Raw genomic sequence first — 20,387 nt, 5'->3', positions numbered from 1 at the left:
TTCCTTATACTGAGACAAAATATGTCTCCTCGGGACATCTACCATTGATTCCAGATCTTTCCTCTGGAAGCACACAAAGTATTTATGGCCATATTTACTCTACATGGCAGGGCTTCTCTGGTAGCTCAGTGGTAAAGAATTCATCTGCCAATGCTGAAGATGCAAGAGATGCATATTTGATTCCTGAGTTGGGAAGATCCCCTGGAGAAGGAAATGGCAACCCACTCCAGTATTCTTGTCTAGGAAATACCAAGAACAGAAGATTCTGGCAGGCTACAGTCCATGGAGTTGCAAACAGTCAAACATGACTTAGACATTAAACAACAACTCTGCACAGCACTCCTAGGAAAATTAAATCTCCATTAACATGCTTCTAGGTAAAAACTGATGACTTGTTTTCACACGTATCACTGTAGGATAGTGAGCAGAGTATTTGGAAAGCAGCTACAGAAATGAACACAGAATTACATCTACTTACTCCCTTACTAATTCTGTTCCCAGCTTTTACTGGCCACTATCAGCTCCATTTCTGCCATTTAGCTAAATTTCCAAGTGCTGTAAGTGGCAAAAAAGACTGGCTATGCAGGAAAATATTGTTCTAGAGAGAAATTAAAAATTAATAGTCAAAAGACTTTCAGCACTCATTTTTCTATTAGTCTAAGAATAAATGATAATTATATGTTTCACCTACTTAGTGTTCCCTATACTTGAGCACCAACACGATTTATAAGCAGATAATTCCAGTGAAGTCAATGTCGATATCATTCCTTTTCTAACTGTCCCTCTCTCAATTAACTGAGACTAAGGACTATTGAGAAAGAAAATTTTGAGTACCTACCCCAAGGATGGCACAGATCCCAGTAACCTTCCAACCTTCAAAGAACACACACTTGAAGTTCTTTTTCTGCATGAGACTCTCCCAGAGGGCAAAGCAGCAGGAAATCTACGTTCTAGTCTCTCTTACACTCTTGTCAGACTTCTCTTTGTCAGAAACAATAGGACAGGCCACTTCTTAAAAAGCTCTTGTTCATATTCCCAGCATACTCTAAAATCACTGAATGTGTGATTCTTTCAACTGCAGGGGGTGCTATCTTATATAAGAGATGATTAACAGTTCTTATGGGTAAATATCAGAATTAAAATCATTAACTTTTACAACATTCTGACATTTACTGCTGCTGCTGCTGCTGCTAAGTCACTTCAGTCATGTCCGACTCTGTGTGACCCCATAGATGGCAATGCACCAATTGGCTTACACTCTGGGAAAAAATTAAGGTGGTTGGGGGTGGGGGTGGGGGGCAGGCACCAGAAGAAGCCCCTAAATTTAATCGCTCCTCAGATTGCATTCTGGAAGGCAACTAGATACTCCTATAATCTTCTACAAAATTCCCTAGAGGAACATACAAGAGAATTTTTTTCAGTGTACATGCATTATCTTGACCCCTTCCCTAATTGCCATCTCACCTCTTCCTCCCGATTTTCTCTTTGTTGATGTCCCTGCTCTTAAAATTTTCTGTGGATCAAACAAGGATGCACATACATTCTCCACTATAAGGACAGGATTGCACTTGCTCTTCTGAACTTCAGTCCTCCTATTAATGTGTCTGAACACCTTCTGAACTCCACACTCAAAGCATTCATGCACATACCTTGTAATTTTAAGGAAGTGGGACAAAGGAATTGCAGCAGTCATAGAAAAAATTCATATATGGGAGATCTAGAGTAGGAAAACATTTCCCAGGAGGAGGCAAATACCTGATTAGCTTCACTTATTATTATAATTTAATATCACTAAACAGCAGCTTCTGGAAGTTTTCAAGAACCATAGCTGACATCTCTAACAATGACGCAGCGTTACTGACTCACTGATGATCAGCCTTCTTATTTATCTCTCTTCTTGAAGTTGCTGCAATATTGCTGGTTTTGGGTCTGATTAGACATTTAACTGAAATAGTGAGATTTGAGGAGTACAAAAGCTCTATGTATCTCCCCAGTTTCACTTTCCCAACTACACCTTCTAAGGGTAAAGAATACAGAGCACCCCAAGTCAAATCACTTCCCAAGAGGCTTTCTCCTTAATTTCATTTCTGTCCTGGCAGTTCTGTATTTGGGCAACAGAGGAGGCAGCTGTACTCTTTATTCAATAAAGACTATCTGGTTGCCCTCAAATATGATTTAGTTAATAAAATAACACATCAGACTGAATTCAATGTCATGTTGAAGTTTAAAATCAAATCCTGTTGTAAGGAACTTATCCTTCTTCTAAGAAAGTTGAACAGAAGCAGATTCTAATGGCAGGTTTTGTGTTTGGCCATCAGGGTCCTGCAAGCAGACTCCACATTCCTGGAGGATTTTTCTTCATGTTATGGACCCCAGGTTTCACCTTAGCTGGAATCCAGGATCTTCAACCATTCTCAAACATTTGTTTAGTTGCTAACCCGTGTCCAACTCTTGCAACTCCATGGACTATAGCCAGCCAGGCTCCTCTATCCAAGGGATTTCCCAGGTAAGAATACTGGAATGCATTGCCATTTCCTTCTCCACTCAAACATCTGAGCAATCACCAAAAATTGGTGAAAATCTTTAACCACCAGAACTGTTTAGCATCCAGCCAGAGTGGTAGACCTGATTCACACAATAGGCACAGGTCCCTTGGGATGAAATCAAACTGCTATCAACCTCATCTTTCTGAGGAATTCCCTGGCAGTCCAATATTAGGACTCAGTGTTTTCACTGCTGGGGTCTGGGTTCAATTCCTGATCTGGGAATGGCAAAAAAGAAAAAAAAAAGGAATCTGATTCATTCTCAGATGATATACCCATGAGTATGCTGGGTATCACATCAGAATTCTGTGTGCTGTGTCTTTTCAAGCATAGGACTCAGTCTTTAGCTCCTACCCTGTGGGAGACCTATTACTCCCCTACTGAACCCCTTGTCCATGTATCCTGACCATTAGATGGTTAAGAATGTCCCACAGAACTGTCTCCCCAAAGCACACCACTTTCTCAAAGATCACTGAATCCAGAGACAGAAACCTCCTGTGAGTCAAGCTCTATAATCTCAGAAGAAATCCGGGTTTATTTACAGCCAAGACAAGAACACTGCTAAAACCAGAATGAGTGGTAATAAGTGTCTCGGAAGACACTGAAAGATAAGATTCCACTTCCAAAAGATGTAAAATCTTTTATCCACATAACTTAAGGCAACAGAGATTTGATGCCTATTGCCCATCACAGCAGGATAAGCACTCTTTCCTCTTGCCAACCCAGCTGTACCCTTCACGGTTCAGCAATGCTCAGAGAGGCTCATCCTAGTAGGATTAGGCTCATCCTAGGATTAATGAGATTGGGGCTATGTAGGTGCATTTTTTATTGATGGCTACATAACAAATTTCCTCAAAAATTTAGCAGCTTAAAAGGTCAAATATTTATTACCTCACAGTTTCTGTGAGTCAAGAATCCAGGCAGCTTTCACTGGGTGCCTCTGGCTCAGGGTCTTTCACAGGCTGCAATGAAGATGTCAGCCAGGGATGCAATTAGAATTATCACACTAGGTGAAGCAAGTCAGAAAGAGAAAGACAAAGACCATACAATATCACTTACATGTGGAATCTAAAATATGTCACAAATGAATTCATCTATAGGGGCTTCCCTGGTGGCTCAGACAGTAAAAAAAAAAAAAAAAAAAATCTGCCTCTAATGTGGGATACCTAGGTTTGATCCTGAGTCAGGAAGATCCCCTGGAGAAAGGAATGGCAACCCACTCCAGTATTCTTGCCTAGAGAATTCCATAGACAGAGAAGACTGGCAAGCTACAGTCAACAGGGTCACAAAGAGTCGGACACGACTGAGCAACTAATACACACACACACGAAACAGAAACAGACTCACAGATACAGCAAAGAGACTTGTGGTTGTCAAGGGGGAGGAGAGGTGGGGAAGGGGTGGACTGCGATTTTAGGTTAGTAGATGGAAACTATTACAAATAGAATGCATAAGCAACAAGATCCTACTGTATAGCACAGGCAACTATATTCAATATCCTGGGATACATTATAATGGAAAAGAATATAAAAAGGAATGTGTATATATATATAACTGAGTCACAATGTTATACAGAAGAAATTAACACAATACTGTAAATCAAATGTACTTCAATAAAAAAATAAATTAAAACAAAAAATCCCAAATATTGGGGAAAAAAAAAAGATGTCAGCCAGCCTGCAGTTATCTCAAGGCTTGACTGGGGGAAGACGCTTCCCAACTCACTTATAAGGTTGTTAACAGGACTATATAGCACTGCTGGATCCTGGCTATGAGTTCCCGCCACGTGGGCCTCTCCACCACGCTGCTCACGATGGTGTAGACTTCCATCAGAGCAAGTGAAAGATCAAGGGCAGGAGAGACAAGATGTGCAAGACAGAAGCTACCATTTTTTTTAAAACCTAATCTTAGAAGGGACATCCCATTGCTTCTGCCATATTCTGTTTGTCAGAAGCAAAGCAGTAAGTTCAGCCTGTGCTCAAGGGAAGGGGATTACCCGAGAGGATGAATCCTGGGAGGCAAGGATCACTGGGGCATCTTGGAGGCTGATGACCACAGAAGGAAAATATCAGCACAGCATTTAGAAGTGTTTACAGGTTAAATGTCATGATATCTGTAACTTTAAAACATTTCCACATCAAGAAAAAATAGTTGAGGTAGGTATGACAAAACATTATTAAATAGAAGTCATGGTTATAAAGCTATTATTTGGACTATTAAATACTATTCTACTTCTCTGTGTGTTTTACATATCATGCATACATCATATGTATAATATATTATGTTTTATTATGTTGTATATTATATAATTAATGTATATACACATGTGGGGCTTCCCTTGTGGCTCAGTTGGTAAAGAATCCGCCTTCAATGGAGAGATTCTAGTTCATTCCCTGGGTTGGGAAGATCCCCTGAAGAAGGGAAAGGCTATCCACTCCAGTATTCTGGACTGGAGAATTCCATGGACTGTATAGTCAGTCCATGGAGTCACAAAGAGTTGTACACAACTGAGAGACTTTTACTTTCTTTCAAATACACATGTATATTATTTTAAAAGTACATACATATTACCATATGAGGGTAAGTACTACGTATTGTATTACTATTTGCCTAAGCACACTGGAAATGTGCCATAAATGTCAGCTCTTAATATTATTTTGATTATATGCAAGACACAGCTCTGGGTACTTGGGATTGTGTGACTAACAGAACAGACAAGGTCACTGCTCTCATGGAGTCTACATCCCATGGAGAGATGATAAACAAATCAATCAATAAATAAGAAAGCATCAGCCAGTGATATGTGCAATGCAGAGAATTAAAGTAAAGTGATGTGATAGAGGGTGACTGACAGTTATGTTAGACTGGTGGTCAAGGAAGGCCTCTCTGTGGAGGTGATAGTTACCCAGAGACATGAATGTCAAGAAGGATCTAGTGGTGCACAAATCCGGAGAAGGGAATTCTAGTCAGGGAAAACAGCTAAGAGAAGTATCACAAGGTCAGGGTAAGCATGGTGTGTTTGCGAAGTAGAGAGAAGACAACTGTTGTTTTCACAGAGTGGGCAAAGTTTAAGAAATGAAATTGGAGAATAGACTTATGGACATGGGGAGAGGGGAGGAGAGGGTGAGATGTATGGAAAGAGTAACATGGAAACTTATATTACTGTATGCAAAATAGATAGCCAAGGGGAATTTGCTGTGTGGCTCAGGAAACAGGGGCTCTGTATCAATCTAGAGTGGTGGGATGGGGAAGGATATGGGAGGGAGGTTCAAAAGGGAGGGAATATATGTATACCTATGGCTGTTTCATGTTGAGGTTTGACAGAAAACAACAAAATTCTGTAAAGTGATTATCCTTCAATAAAAATATAAATTAAAAAAAAAAGAAGTGAAATAGGAAAGAAGGCAGGACCCCAGCAGGTGTACAGCAAAGTGTTAAATATATATATATATATTTTTTTCCCCTTATAGGCTTATAGGTTATTATAAAATATTCAGTATGGAGTGGGATTTAAAGATCTACTGTCTGCATGGCATTATCTTGTGAATATTTTTCTTTTCTTTTAATCATTCAGGAATTGGAATCTGAAACATTTAAATACATGGGCCTGCCATGCGGCACTAGTGGTAAAGAATCTGCCTGCCAATGCAGGAGATGCAAGAAACACAGGTTCAATCCCTGGGTCAGGAAGATACCCTGGAATAGGAAATGGCAACCCGCTTCAGTATTCTCGCCCAGAAAATTCCATGGACAGAGGAGCCTGGCAGGCTACAGTCCACGGGGCCGCAGAAAGTTGGATACACACACATACTACATTTAAACATAAAGTGACTTTTCTCAGGGAAGAAACAATTAGAAGACCCCCAGGATGAAGCAAAAACCAGACTGCTTCTGTCAGAATGACATCAACCAATTTGTGCCGCTAAATAAGCCATAAAGATTCTAAGAATTCAACACTGATTAGCATTTCATTTTAATCTGCTAAGTAACTTTTTTATTTCATTAATAATCAACACATTTTTACCAACTGAGATAGCAACGATGAAACTAGAAAAGAAATCAGCCACAACTCAAGGCCACAGCTGTATAGTCCCCATAAGGGTATAAAGATTTTAACAAGAGCAGGGCCTGGCCCCACCAATCAATCCCGGGCTATTGAAGGTGGCCAGGCCCCCCAGGCCTCCATTGCTCCCTCCTTCTGGAAGCCTGGAATGGATGTGATGCCTGAAGAGAAGAGCTGCTGCTCTCTGAGGATTGGAGCTAATGGCCCTCTCCATTAGAAGCTGCAGCAATTTAGTTACTCAACAATATGTAAAGATCTTTCAGAGTACATGGATCACTTCACTTCAGTCACATCAGATTCCGGTATGAATCTGTACAAAGCTTAAGTTCTCACAGGAACCCCATCAATCCAGGTAAAAATAAAATTTATGGTTTCCAAGTCAAATTATTACTATTCTTGCAGGTGACTTTAAAAACAAGCCACCAATGTACAGACACAGAAGTTGTCCTGAAGCAAAAGAAATGCATTTTCATTAGCTAGCTGCACAGCCCGAGACTGGCTCCCTAGCCACTCCGACTCCCGTTGGGCTTTCTCATCTGAAATAACTAACTCCCACGGGTGCTGTAAGACTACAACATCTTCAGGATGCTGTTAAAAATACTGTCTAAAATTTATTCACACACACACAAAAAACCCTTGAAGTCTGCATAGTAGGTCTGTGACATGGAGAGAAGGAAGGAGTAGGCCAAGGCCCATGCAGACAGACCCAACCAGGGTCACCCTAACCAAGACACAGTTCCCTCATGTGGCTCCTTCCCAGAACACACAGCCGCCCTTCTCTCTGCCCTATAGTAAATGACAAACATATTTGAATCACCTCCTGGATTTTAAAAATACCTTTCCCAGCCCTGATCCTAATAAGCAATGAAGGCTGAGAACCACTGTCCTAGACAGGCCCCTGTAATTTGCAAAGGGCTTAGAATCTACATTAGGAAACACTGCTTTGAGGTTCCAGAACATACCTTATAGTGTCTGTTATATTCTTCTTTATCTGTGGGTTTTCTCTTTCAAGCTAGATTGACAGGCATAATTACTCCTGTCTTTGTTCTCCTCCTCTGCCCTCTGTTCAGTTACTCAACATATGCTAAATATGCTAATATGTACATAGATATAACCTAATGTTTCTCATCTTTTTCTGCTGCCAGTTGTGAAGACTCTGCCCTGCCACTTTCACTGGGAGGCATGGCGTGTGGCTGCTGCGTGCCAGCTAGGCTCCCAGCCTCAGCCTGAACGCCTCATGAGAAGGCAGTGCAGCTTACATGATGCAATTAAACAGGGTAGGATGAGCAGCTATTAAAACAGCCTATTCCCAAGCTCTCTTAAAAAACAAAAAACAATTGTGCTACTGTCCAAAAGCCTTGGAGTAAAAATCACTTCAAAAGAAGTAGAAGGTTAGAAGAGAGGTTTATCGGAAATCAACCTTGTTCAAAAAGTAGATTTAAAAACAAGGGGCACAGAGTAAATGCAGATCATTTAAAGCACTCTGCTTTTGGAAGTCATGAGTGGCAGCCCAAACATAAATCTCAATCCAAGAGATGAACGAGAACATGAGTGAATAACTCTGCCTCGTCTTATAACGTGGAAACCCGCCTCTGCTCTTTTCTCTAGAGAATGAATACAAAATTATCAAACCATCAGAACTGAAAGGATCCCCACTACAGTTTCTAGTTAAGCTTCATATTGCCTGTGAAAAGACTCCCCGGCTATCTGGATGGTGGTCCTCACTCTCTTGGAGCACATAAAAAACAGTGGCTCCGACCACATGACAAATGTGTGCATGCACGCGTGCTAGGTCGCTTCAGTCGTGTCCGACTCTTTGCAACCCTATGGACTGTAGCCCACCAGGCCTCTCTGTCACAAGCCCTTCTAACTGTAGATGGGTCTGTTCTACAGTGCTGTCACACCCTGAGCTGCCATCTGTTGTCATTTCACCTCATACACACCCCTCTGCCCTCCTTTCCTCTGCCCAAACATGCCCATCACCTGCAGTAACACCTAAGGCACCCTCTTAAATAACGGGAAAAAAACTAGTTTATGACCCTTATATCTGCAATTCTCCAGACTATCTATGCCCACTTTCTTCCTCACAGGAAATTATCTTGAGACTAACCACCTTCCTAATCACCCTTCTCTGGATGCACCCAGGTTCGGCCACGTTCTTTTTAAAAGATGGACCTCAGAACTGAGTATTGCATCCTTTGTTCAACAAACACTTGCTAAAAGCCTCATATGCACCAGGGGCTTGTTCGGGCTCTAGAGACAGAAACTTATCCACCAGGCCTGGCACCCAGTCCAGCTGAGGAGACAGTCAAGCCTACCATTCAGAGATAGTACCGGAAGTGCTCTGGGGGAGAAAGCACCAGGGGCCTGGGAGCAGGGAACAGGCTCTCCTGACACAGTCTGGGAGAAAGTTCCAGAAAGGCTTCCTTGAGGAAACAACTTAATCCAAGACATTATGCTTTGTTTAAACAGGCTACATTTTTATTAGCTTCTTTGGAAGTCCATCATGCTGGTGACATATTGAGATTGAAGTCAACTAAAATCCTCATATCTTTTTTCATATATCTCTCCCCACCCTGTATTAGTGCAATTCAATTTGAGGTCCTAAGTATAGAATTTGACATTTATCCCTACTGGGTTTCTTCTTGTTATGGTTGACAGTTTTGATTCCTGATTTTTCCATCCAATTTTTAGCTATCGTTCCACTTGGAGTCATTTAAAAACCATTAAAAAAAGTTGTCTTTGAAGTTGTCAATAGATCTTTGAGAAAAGACAAGAGTAGCGTCCCTGGAGATTCAGGGGATATCAGTCCCTTAATGGGTACTGTGAGGACACAGATACTCAACCAAGCGCACATCCACCACCAATTAATCCAGGGGGTTTCCAACTTTTTTCTTTGGTAGGGGAAGTTCTCTATCAAACAAAATGAAACAGATTCCCAATACACAGAGAGGTAACAGAGGAGCTGATCTAAGTGAAGAAAGGGTAGAAAGAGTCCAGCCATCAAGGGATCCCTCTCCCCCACAACAAACCACTCAAGAAACCTTGGTGGTACCATAGGCATCCATGAAGCGGCCTTTGAAAATGAGCCATCTTCCACAAGCATATCATGAGAGATGGTCTCCAATTTCTTGAAGAAATCAAGAGATTGTCTATCCAATCAGTAGGCCCAGCAAGTCAAGAAAAATAAACAGCTGATCCTGAACAACATGAATTTTAACTGTTGCAGGTCCACTTGTATGCAGATTTTTTTTCAGTAAATACACTGTTCACATATATGATCCAAGGCTGGTTGAATTTGCTGATGTGAAACCCACAGATACAAAGACCCAACAACGGGGCTTGAGCATCCGCGGATTTTGGTATTAACAGCAGGTCCCGGAACCAATTCCCATGGACACAGAGGGACGACTGCAATCACTTTTTGATATGACATTTGCAATGAACCAATAATAGTCCTTCAAGAAAACCAGCCATCTATTCAATAATTCATTCTAGTGTTTTATTTCATTATGAGAATCTACTTTCTCTCTCCCTCTTTTGGAAACAAGGATGATTTCCTATCTCCATCTTCTGACATTTTTCCTAGCCTCCTCATTTCTGAAAGAGTACAGTCAGAATTCTAAGATCACATGGGGAAATTCTTCACATCCTAGGATATTGTCAGCCTAGAAACATGAGCTCCAATATACTATAAGCTTCCTGAAAGTGGACACTCTTATACCATTATTATTCATCTTTGTTTCCCAAGAGCCTAGCATAGCAGCCAGTGCATAATTGATACAAAAATAATGTTCAGGTCGTTTTCCTGTTAGTCTTTAGTTGTTTAAAAATCTTGAAATGCTCTCTTTTGACCTTCTCACTTAATTTAGATTTCAATTCAACTTTTTATGTAGAAGCAAATTATGAGTTGAGTGTTGATTTTATCCTCGCTGTCACTTAAGTTTGCATCCTTGAAAAAAAAACCTTTAAATGTTCTGAGCTCTCTTGCAAACCACAATCCTCAGTCTCCTGACATTACAGCTCTCTGCTCAGCTCTTTAGAGCACCCTTTGCAGTAGTAACAATTTCATTGGGTATGCCTGTGATCAAAGAGAAAGGATGAAATGCATCATTCTTTCTGGAGAAAAATGCAAATTACTTACAAACGATCCATAAGTAGCCACCTAAGGATAAGCCAATTTATAGGTGTTCTGTCACGGTTAAACCTTCAGCTGCCCTAAGAGAAGGGAAAGCTGACAATATAAGGGGGCAGATAAGGATGAAGAAAAAGAGAGTGGTGAGTGCCTAGTAACTTAAGCTTCCTGTTACCGTATCAAACAAAAACCAAGCACTCTGGACAAAAAAAATCCATACTATTAATAATCATAATCAATGTTTCAGCATTATAATCCTCTTTATAGATAAAAATTCTCGTAATTTTTTTTTTTAAGGAAAAACCCTGAAAGGCTTAATTATCTAGTAATTACAGTCGTCCCTTAGGATATCAGTTAAAGGATTCCCACATATACCAAAATCCGCAGATGCTCAAGTAAGTCCCTCAGTCATCCCTCCATATCCACAGGTTCCACATCCACAGATTCAGGTAATCTCATGTCCTAAACATAGTACTATAGGATCCAGGCTTGGCTGAACTGCAGATGCAGAAATCAGGAGGATCTGGTTTCCCTGGGGGCTCAGCAGTAAAGAATCCGCCTGCCAGTGAAGGAAGATTCCACACACTGAGGAGCAATTGAGCTTCTGCACCACAATTATGGAAAAGCTGTACTCTAGAGCCTGTGCCCCACAAGAGAAGCCACTGCTGTGAGATGCCCGTGCATTGCGATGAAGAGTAGCTCCCACTTGCCACAACTAGAGAAAGCCCATGCACAGCAAGGAAGACCCAGCGCAGTCGAAAATAAATCAATAAATATCCCCAACTCATTCACAGTCCCTTACAAAGAGCTGAAGGCAGCTACGCTCCTACAGTCAGACTCATACAGTCCTGAGTCAAAGGCATTACCCTTCTGTCTGCATTCCAATCATTCCAAGTACAGTCTCCCATGTAAGGTCTCCAGCCATGGCTCCAATTAAAATAAACTAAATGTATATATATATTTTTAAAAAGAACATTCTTTCATAGGATTTTTCAGTTTCCACCTAGAGAGCCCAGGCTTATTTCTGATCCTGCCTCTTAAAAGCATTCACAGATTTCAAATTTTGCTCAGAAAGTACCCTCAGATGCACAGATCCTGGAGCGCCTCATTGGCTGGCTGCTAAACATCTCCAGACATTCATTCATTCTTCTCCTTCATTCATCCAGCAGGTATCTATTGCCCACCAACAGTGCCCAACTGAGCCTCATAACTGAAATTGTATTCTTATTATTCTATCCCCTATATGATTATGTCTCCCAAACCAACTCTATTTGCCAATTATTCATTTGCTTTTCCCATAAGTGCTGTGTCACTATGCAGGGTCTATAAAGGTGCAATCAAAAGCAAAGAAACACTAGAGTTCAGTCATCTGTGCTGCTTCATTATGATCAGATAAATGCACGGCTCCCTGAAGACCCCTTCATAACTGTATGAATTACTACCTACACCCCCATCCTGCAGACTGTTTGCCCAGCCTGAACTTGAGGGGCAGTCAGAGATATGAGAAGAAACTCGGTCCAGCTTCATCCACCCCCAACGCCCACACACGAGGAGCTACCACTTCACCTTTCCTTAGTTCCGGTCCACCTGACAAAAGCTGCTTTCCAAAAGCTTCATATTGCAATCAGGCGCTTGAGAACCACAAAACAAGGACTATAAAACTGCAGTCTGGCAACAACCTAAGGCACATTCCCCAATGAGGGAAGTTCTTGTACTGCAGCTACAAGATCCTCACCCCAATCTATTTCTTACCCAGCCCAGCTTCCTGCTCTGCAGTCCCAACACTCTAAGACCAGTTCTCTTATAATAAAGTCCATATGTGACAAACGCATTGCTAACATCATACACAACAGTGAAAAGCTGAAAGCATTTCCCCTAAGATCAGGAAAAAGGCAAGGATGACCACTCTTACCATTTTTACTCAACAGAGTATTGGAAGTCCTAGCCACAGCAATCAAAGAAGAAAAAGAAATAAAAGGAATCCAAACTGGAAGGGAAGAAGTAAAACTGTCACTGTTTGCAGATGACATGATACTATATGTGGAAAATCCTAGAGATGCCACCAGAAAACTACTAGAGTTCATCAATAAATTCGGTGAAGTTGCAAGATACAAAATTAATATACTGCATCACCACTTCTGCTCCATAGCAAGCCTTTTCAGTCTGGACAGATGGGACCCCAAAAGTATTTCAGGTTCAAAAAGAGTTAGAGATTTTTCTATTACTAGTCACAAAGCCTATATATTATTAATCTTCTATATATTATTTATGGGCTTCCCTGATAGCTCAGTTGGTAAAGAATTCACTTGCAATGCAGGAGACCCCAGTTCGATTCCTGGGTTGGGAAGATCTGCCAGAGAAGGGATAGGCTACCTCCTCCAGTATTCTTGGGCTTCCCTTGTGGCTCAGCTGGTAAAGAATCCACCTGCAATGCAGGAGACCTGGGTTTGATCCCTGGGTTGGGAAGATCCCCTGGAGAAGGGAAAGGCTACCCATTCCAGTATTCTGGCCTGAAGAATTCCACAGACTACATTCCATGGGGTTGCAAAGAGTTGGACGTGACTGAGCAACTTTCACTTTCACATATTATTTATCTAAGAGCTAAGTGATCAGTTGAATATCTATATATTTGAAAAACAAAGTTATTTACAAATTGAAAAATAAACAAATTTTAAATGATTTTATTTTTTAGTTCAACAGCAAAATACAGTCGTTCTGAAAAACTATACCACATTGTAACTCTACATGCTGATAAGAGTGACATGAAGCATACACATGGCAAGTGACTCATTTTGCTTCCTTTGAAAGAACTACTTTACATCCCATTCAGTTCAGTTCAGTCGCTCAGTCCTGTCCGACTCTTTGCGACCTCATGAATCGCAGCACGCCAGGCCTCCCTGTCCATCACCAACTCCCGGAGTTCACTCAGACTCATGTCCATTGAGTCAGTGATGCCATCCAGCCATCTCATCCTCTGTCGTCCCCTTCTCCTCCTGCCCCTAATCCCTCCCAGCATCAGAGTCTTTTCCAATGAGTCAACTCTTCGCATGAGGTGGCCAAAGTACTGGAGTTTCAGCTTTAGCATCATTCCTTCCAAAGAATTACATCCCATTACTCTTTATTAAATAGCCAAGATTACACACTGATGTTTATTCAAATAACCAATAGATCTGACTTTTTGACATGTGCCAACCCAATGGCAACAAGGACTCTGAAAAATAAAGATGCCCCGAGCCATTTTCATGAATCAATAAAGCCTCGGACCAGGAGGGAAACGTGCATTTCACTTTCACTTTAGCCTAATACAGTTGGCTGGAAACCAGCTTGTTTTTCTCACTTTCATTTACAAATTCTACTTTATTATTTGGCTCTTTCCATTGTTGTTGTTATTGTTTAGTTGCTAAGTCCTGTCTGACTCTTTCACAATACCATGGACTGTAGTCAGCCAGGCTCCTCTGTCCATGGGATTTCCCAGGCAAAAATGACTGGAGTGGCTAGCCATTTCCTTCTCCAGGGGATTTTTCTGAATCAGGGATCAAACTCGCATCTTCTGCATTGGCAGGAACATTCTTTACTACTGAGCCAGCAGGGCTCTTTCAATAGCAGCTCCTAAAAAAGAAAAAGACCTTTTCTCCTCAAGTACTTGTACGCTTAAGCTTGGAGTTTTAATACATCTCCTTGTTGGAAGTCAGCCTCCTAAGGACGAGTATGACTTCAACTCACAAAGCCCAGGAAACTGATTTCAATGATGAGACTCCATAGTCCATGCTGCCCTCAGCCTCCAAGAGCAACATCATAAAACAGCTGGATATTATAAGTAAGCTATATCCTGGGTGAAGGGAAAAGTAGATGCTTTCTGCCTCATTTAGTAAGAAAATTATGATGCTCAGCCAGAGAGCCTTTCTTCCCTAGACACAGAAAATGTGCTTCTCTTATGATAGAATTCAAAACCAGACTGCTCCCTGGACCCCCATTCAGAATAGAACTCTAGCAAACTTTAGCTTTTCAAATAACCCACTCAGTTTCTCATCCTAGAAACTCATCTGGACTCAGAATGCCATTGTGATACTTGCCAGGGACCCAGGCTAGCAATCAGTGATGCAACTGCCTCCCATCTCACCAGCAGTGGGGAGAAATCAAACATGGAAGAGACACTGGTGTTATCCTATGACTACCACCCTGATTCCAAGTTCCCCAACCAAAAATGCTCTAGAAGGGAGATGATCACCCCACTCTGGTTAAGGAACCAGCACTGTTAAACCATTAGAGATGAACTATCTTCACTTTGGAAGCTCAACTCCTGGCTTTCTGGGGCTCCCTACAGTGAAAACTGGGGAAGAAGCCAGGAGCAGATGAAGCCACTGCTGAGAAGAAATGGTCCTCTCTCCACTGGCTTCTGTGTGGCCCAGAGTCCAGTACTAAGTTTCCAAAGGAACGAGACAAACTGGAGGCAAATTCCACTCATACCTACATCAGGCAGGCCCACCTGGGCCCACAGAAACAAAGCACCAGCAGGTCCAGACAGCATCAACCTCCAAGCCAGGCGGGGCTTCGGAGTGTCTGTTTAGAGCAGGAACCCAGCACATCAAGGCCCACCCACCCTTGCTGTTGCTCCCACAACAAAGCTGAACAAGAGCTGGGTGTGCTGCTGGGATCTCCTTCTGCAGGTTCCAGGGAGGACTCCAGGTCCAGTAAGCATCTGCAGCAAGGAGCAGGAAGGAGCTAGTCAGAGTGTGTCACTCTGCATAGGTGACAGAACACCCCCCAGTTCCTGCGTACGAGGTAGGTTTGAACAAAACAAATCCGAAACTCCACTTCCTGGAGGAGGTACTTAATGTGCTCCAGAACAGAGATGAGGGTACCAAGGAAGGCCCAAGGAAAACCACAGTCGCTGGACAAAATCGGCAGCTCTGAAGGACTAGGACCTATGACCTTGGTTCCGTATACACGAACTGTTTCCAGGAGAGGCCATTATTTCACACATCGAAGCCGAATTCAAATGATCCGTTTGTGAACTGTCAGAGCTAAGGCTCAAGCCTCACTCAGGACAATGTCACATCAGCCCAGCCACCAGCCGACCAGGTGAGCAAAGGTGGGTCACTCGACTGAGCATCATCACGCACCCATGGAGAGAGGCCCCTCGGTGCTTCTCTTTGAGAGGCTTCCCAAGCGCAGTTAAACCCACTGGGTGCAATAAATACAAAATCAGAAGAGCTCAAACATGCTAATAAGAAGAGGACTCAGATTACAAAGAGAAATGAAAGACGTGAGAAAATGTCAAATTTTCTCATTCACTTGGGCTGGGTTGGCATTTAGCTGGAGGTCAACAGTACCCAGTCAAATCTTCTGAGCAGACATGTCTATAAATAGCCTTTCACCCTGACCCATTTATAAATAGAGGCGCTTCCTTGCTCAAATTCCTCCTTGGCTCACAACACATTCAGAAATACCATCACTTACAGCCAGTTAGTAATGCTAGGCCACGTTCTATGTTCTCTTCACCGGGAGCTTCACCACACTAGAAACACTCACCCTCTAGTGATTCAGAAGAGAGACACATGTTCCTGAAAATTAGGGGACTTGGTTAAAAGGTGGGACTGCAACCTACATGTAGAAGCAAAGAAATCAACCAAAATAAAGCTTTAAAGCAGTAAACCAGCAGTGCTTTACTAATCATGCAAAAAGGATAAAAAATGCAGAATAGAAGGTGTGGTACGTTACCCAGAAGCCCTGCTAAAGACCGCATGTCCTTCTCCATCAGCATGTAAATCTCCTCCTCGGAGAAGCGGCCAATGCCGTGGCCATGCATCTCGCGTTTCACGATTCCTTTCGTTATGTGGCACACGACCCACCTCAGCAGGTTACTGAAGGGACCGCCACCACTAAGAGAGAGCATCTTCCGGGTCTCATTGAGATTGTCCACCCACTGGCAATAAGCTAAGGTCCTGGAATTGCGTGGAAAGAAGTTACTACTGTGTGTTAGATACATAGCAGGTCCACAGAGTCAATTTCCAGTGAGGGGTTGGGAATTCAGCACATGCTAGAGGACTGAATCATGGCAGCTTTTACAAAGAGCAGTCTGCATGGCAGATACTACAATAGACTCAAGTCCATGCCTGGACTTAGGGTCAGATAGCTTGCCATGCTACTATCCAACAAGCCTCCTCTGAACCTGCCCGGAGACCCCCAACCCCCCAAGGCCGTGCTTCTGCTCTCTCTCAGGCAGCCCCACAGAAAACAAGTAGAAACCCACTTTAAAAGGGTTTTAAAAGGACAGTGAGTACCTATGTGGGTGGGTTGCAGGGGGTGGCAATGGGAAGGAGATGGCAGTGACTGGGGTGCTGGTTTCATTCTTTTTTGATCAAAGCGATGGTTATACAAGCCTGTTCTGTGTTTTTCATTTTTATTGAAATATAATTGATTTACAATATTGTGCTAGTTTCAGGTATACAGCAAAGTGATTCAGACACACACGTATATATACACACATATTTATATTCTCTTTTACATTCTCTTCCATTATAGGTAATTATAAGATATTGAATATAATTCCCTGTGCTATACAGTAGGTCCTTGTTGATTATCTATTTTACATATAGTAGTATATATATTTTTATCCCAAACTTCTAATTTGTCCCCCTCCCCGCCTATGGTAATCATAAGTTTGTTTTCTATGTTTGTGAGTCCATTTCTGCTTTGTAAATAAATTCATTTGTGTCATTATTTTAGATTTCATATATAAACAATATCATATGATACTTGTCTTTGTCTGGCTTACTTTACTTAGTATGATAATCTCTAGGTCCATCCATGTTCCTGCAAATGGCATTATTTCATTTTTTTTTATGCTCCATGTTGATTAAGCTGCACATTTTTTGTTTTGTACACTTTGTGTATACATTTTATATTTCCTGATATAAAAGGATTTTTTTCCAAAAAGAAATCTTTTTGCCTTTTTGACAGAATCTCTGGTGGCTCAGATGGTAAAGAATCTGCTTGCAATGCAGGAGACCCGGGTTTGATTCTGGGTTGGGAAGATCCCCTGGAGAAGGGAATGGCTACCCATTTCAGTATTCTTGCCTGGAGAATTCCATGGACAGAGGAGGAGCCTCCTCTGTGGGCTATAGTCTATGGGGTTACAAAAAAAGTCAGACACAACTGAGCGACTAACAAGTTCACTTTCACGGAATAGTTATAGCTGTCCACGTTTACTATGAACTATGTAAATTATAAATAGTATACAAATGACTCATTCTGCAGAAAGGCAGCTCTCTGCTTCAGTTTGTTCTCCAGGACCCTAGAGAGTATAGAAATACCAAAGGAACTTGGTTGGATCACCCTTCCCAACTAGGTGATGGTTGTGGCAGAAAGTCCAGAGGCTCCTATGTGATCTGTGTACACAGCTAAGTGGTTAACAGCTGCCTGTGTGGTGTGCTGGCTGCAATACTCAGGCCTTTGCTGATTTTGTTCTCTGAACCTGGGGTGATCGCCAGACTGTTTTTATGGTTCCTAGTGTTGGTAGATAGAAATTAAAAGGTTTTCCTACTGGAGGCTAAGAAAAACATAGCTGTGGGCGTTAAAAAGTAAAAGAGATATTTTAGCTCTTCCTCACAGTGAGCAATAAAAGCTGTACTGGAGTCATCTCCCACTGCTGGTTGATACAGCAGCAATGGTCACTTGGAAAACATCAGAGGAGTGAAAATACTTTTTACAGAGAGAACACAAGGGGTGATAGCTAATTGTAGCTACTTTCTATCTCAAGAAAAAGAAACAAAAGCAGAAAATAAGATCCTGATATTTTGATCATTTTATACCGTTCTATTCTTTAAAGTATGAAAATAAGGGGGAAAAAACAGATTTTTCTAATTTTTAAAGTCTTCCTGATTTTCACTAAAAAGTCTCACAACCAATGTCAACATACTCTACAACTATAACTCTTTTTTATCAGCTTTTTAAAAGATGCTTACAAATCTCATTAGAAAGATTTGTGCACCTCTTTTAGTAAGGATCTCAAAATAAAGTATTGAGGAGGCAAGAAATTTTGACTGAAAAGAGGAAAAAGTACACTAAAATGGTAACTACTTAGTATGTAGAGAGTCAATAAAACTTCTGATATAAAAGATTTCATTTATTCTCGCATTTTTTTATAAATGTGCAAATAAAATGCTTTTCTAGTTGTTCTTTTTATACCTGCAATAATTAGGGTCACTTTTCATATTCCACTAATCAGCACTTTGATTCTAGTAATAGACTTAAATTCACAGTACAAAGGCCAATTCCATCCTTGATTATTCTGGAAGTAGTCAGTGATCTGAAAATAAAACTAAAATTACCCTAAGTTAAGCATGACCAGGTAATAATAGCATCCAGGAAGCATCTAAAGTGTAAAAATGAGGACTGGGGTGGCTCTAAACAGATAGATTGGTATAAAAAAGAATTCATTCTTTGTAGGCAAATCACATGGGTTTGATCACAAGCACAACTGATCTAGAAGAATGAGCAGCAGTTCACTAGGTAGACCAGAGGCAGAGGCGTGTGCATGAAGCATCCCAGCTGCTCCATGAACGGCAAGAACTTCAGGATGGGCAGGTGGGGCCTGGGATGCCTGAGGGAGCCTGGAAGGGCTGGAGCCAGAAGGATGGGCAAGAATTGGGTCAAGATGTGCCTGCTAAAAAGGGACTAAGACTTATTTTGAAAGCCAAGTTGGCAGATGAGACACATAATCAGATGTGTGGCAAGGTGAGGAAAGGACCGGAAGTAGAGAAATGATAGAGGACGCGATCTCCCAGGCTGATGGTTGGCGTGGATGGTAACCAGTCCCAGCACACACGAAGTGGACAGATTTAGGTGATGAAAGATGAGTTAACCTGTTGCATTTGAAAGTTCCATAAAACCTGCAAGGGAGGATCCCGAAGGTTTAGGTTCTACAGGCAGGGGCATGGCGGTGGCAGTTTCAAAGATGCAAGAGGAGCTGAGGTTGCCTAAGAAAGTTTCTAGGATAAGGAGTGGTTTGGGGGGAAGCCTAGTTCAAAGGCAAGTGAGAAGACTAGAGGGCCAGGCTGGAAGGGCCAGCATGGAGAGAAGTAGGGACACCACTCTCTGTGAGAGGGAGAAGGGGCTGCAAGGAGGTCCCAAGCTTCCGCCCCATGAACTCGGTCTCCTCTGAGAGCAGGAAATGAGGGCATGCGCAGAAGATGAGGGTGCAGCAGTGGGAAGAGAGTCTGGGAAGACTAATGAGTTAGAAGAGCCATAGGGACAGAGGAGGCAGCTGTTGTCTGGGCCACACAGCTAAGCAGGGAAGAGAAACACACACCATCCCCAGCCCCAGGCTATGGTGTAAGGCTCTCCACCCGCATTAGTAGGTTAGATGCAGGGCACAGGAGAAACACTGGGTTGATTCAGAATGTGGCAGCTGAAAATAACCTCAGACATTGGCTTTCTTTCCTTCTCTTCCCCACCCTGCTCTCGTTTTCCTTCCTCTCTTTCACTCCCTGTGCCCAAAACTGTAGACCAGTATCAGGGAAGAGAAGCAAATGAGGGCCAGGCAGGCTCTTCTATGGCCAAGTCCTGTGAAGTGGGTATAAAATGCAATGTCAATGAAAATGCGTGCTTCAAGGGTCCCTAAGTCAATTTCTACAGATCAAAG

The 20,387-nt window shown here is 42.1% G+C and overlaps 1 protein-coding gene across 3 annotated transcripts in view; it reads right to left on the bottom strand.

Annotated features, from left to right (window-relative positions):
• The window catches only part of FAXC (failed axon connections homolog, metaxin like GST domain containing), a 70,149-nt gene that overhangs the window by 26,577 nt on the left and 23,185 nt on the right, over nucleotides 1-20,387 (bottom strand). For all 3 annotated transcript variants that reach the window (XM_061427747.1, XM_061427746.1, XM_061427748.1), the window contains one exon: nucleotides 16,463-16,686. In XM_061427747.1, the coding sequence (XP_061283731.1) occupies nucleotides 16,463-16,686 (224 nt within the window). The remainder of the gene's footprint in view (nucleotides 1-16,462; nucleotides 16,687-20,387) is intronic.

This window comes from Bos javanicus, chromosome 9 (assembly GCF_032452875.1).
Source record: "Bos javanicus breed banteng chromosome 9, ARS-OSU_banteng_1.0, whole genome shotgun sequence".
In the NCBI taxonomy this organism is placed as follows: Eukaryota; Metazoa; Chordata; class Mammalia; order Artiodactyla; family Bovidae; genus Bos; species Bos javanicus.
This window is presented reverse-complemented; position numbering and strand designations above follow the sequence as displayed.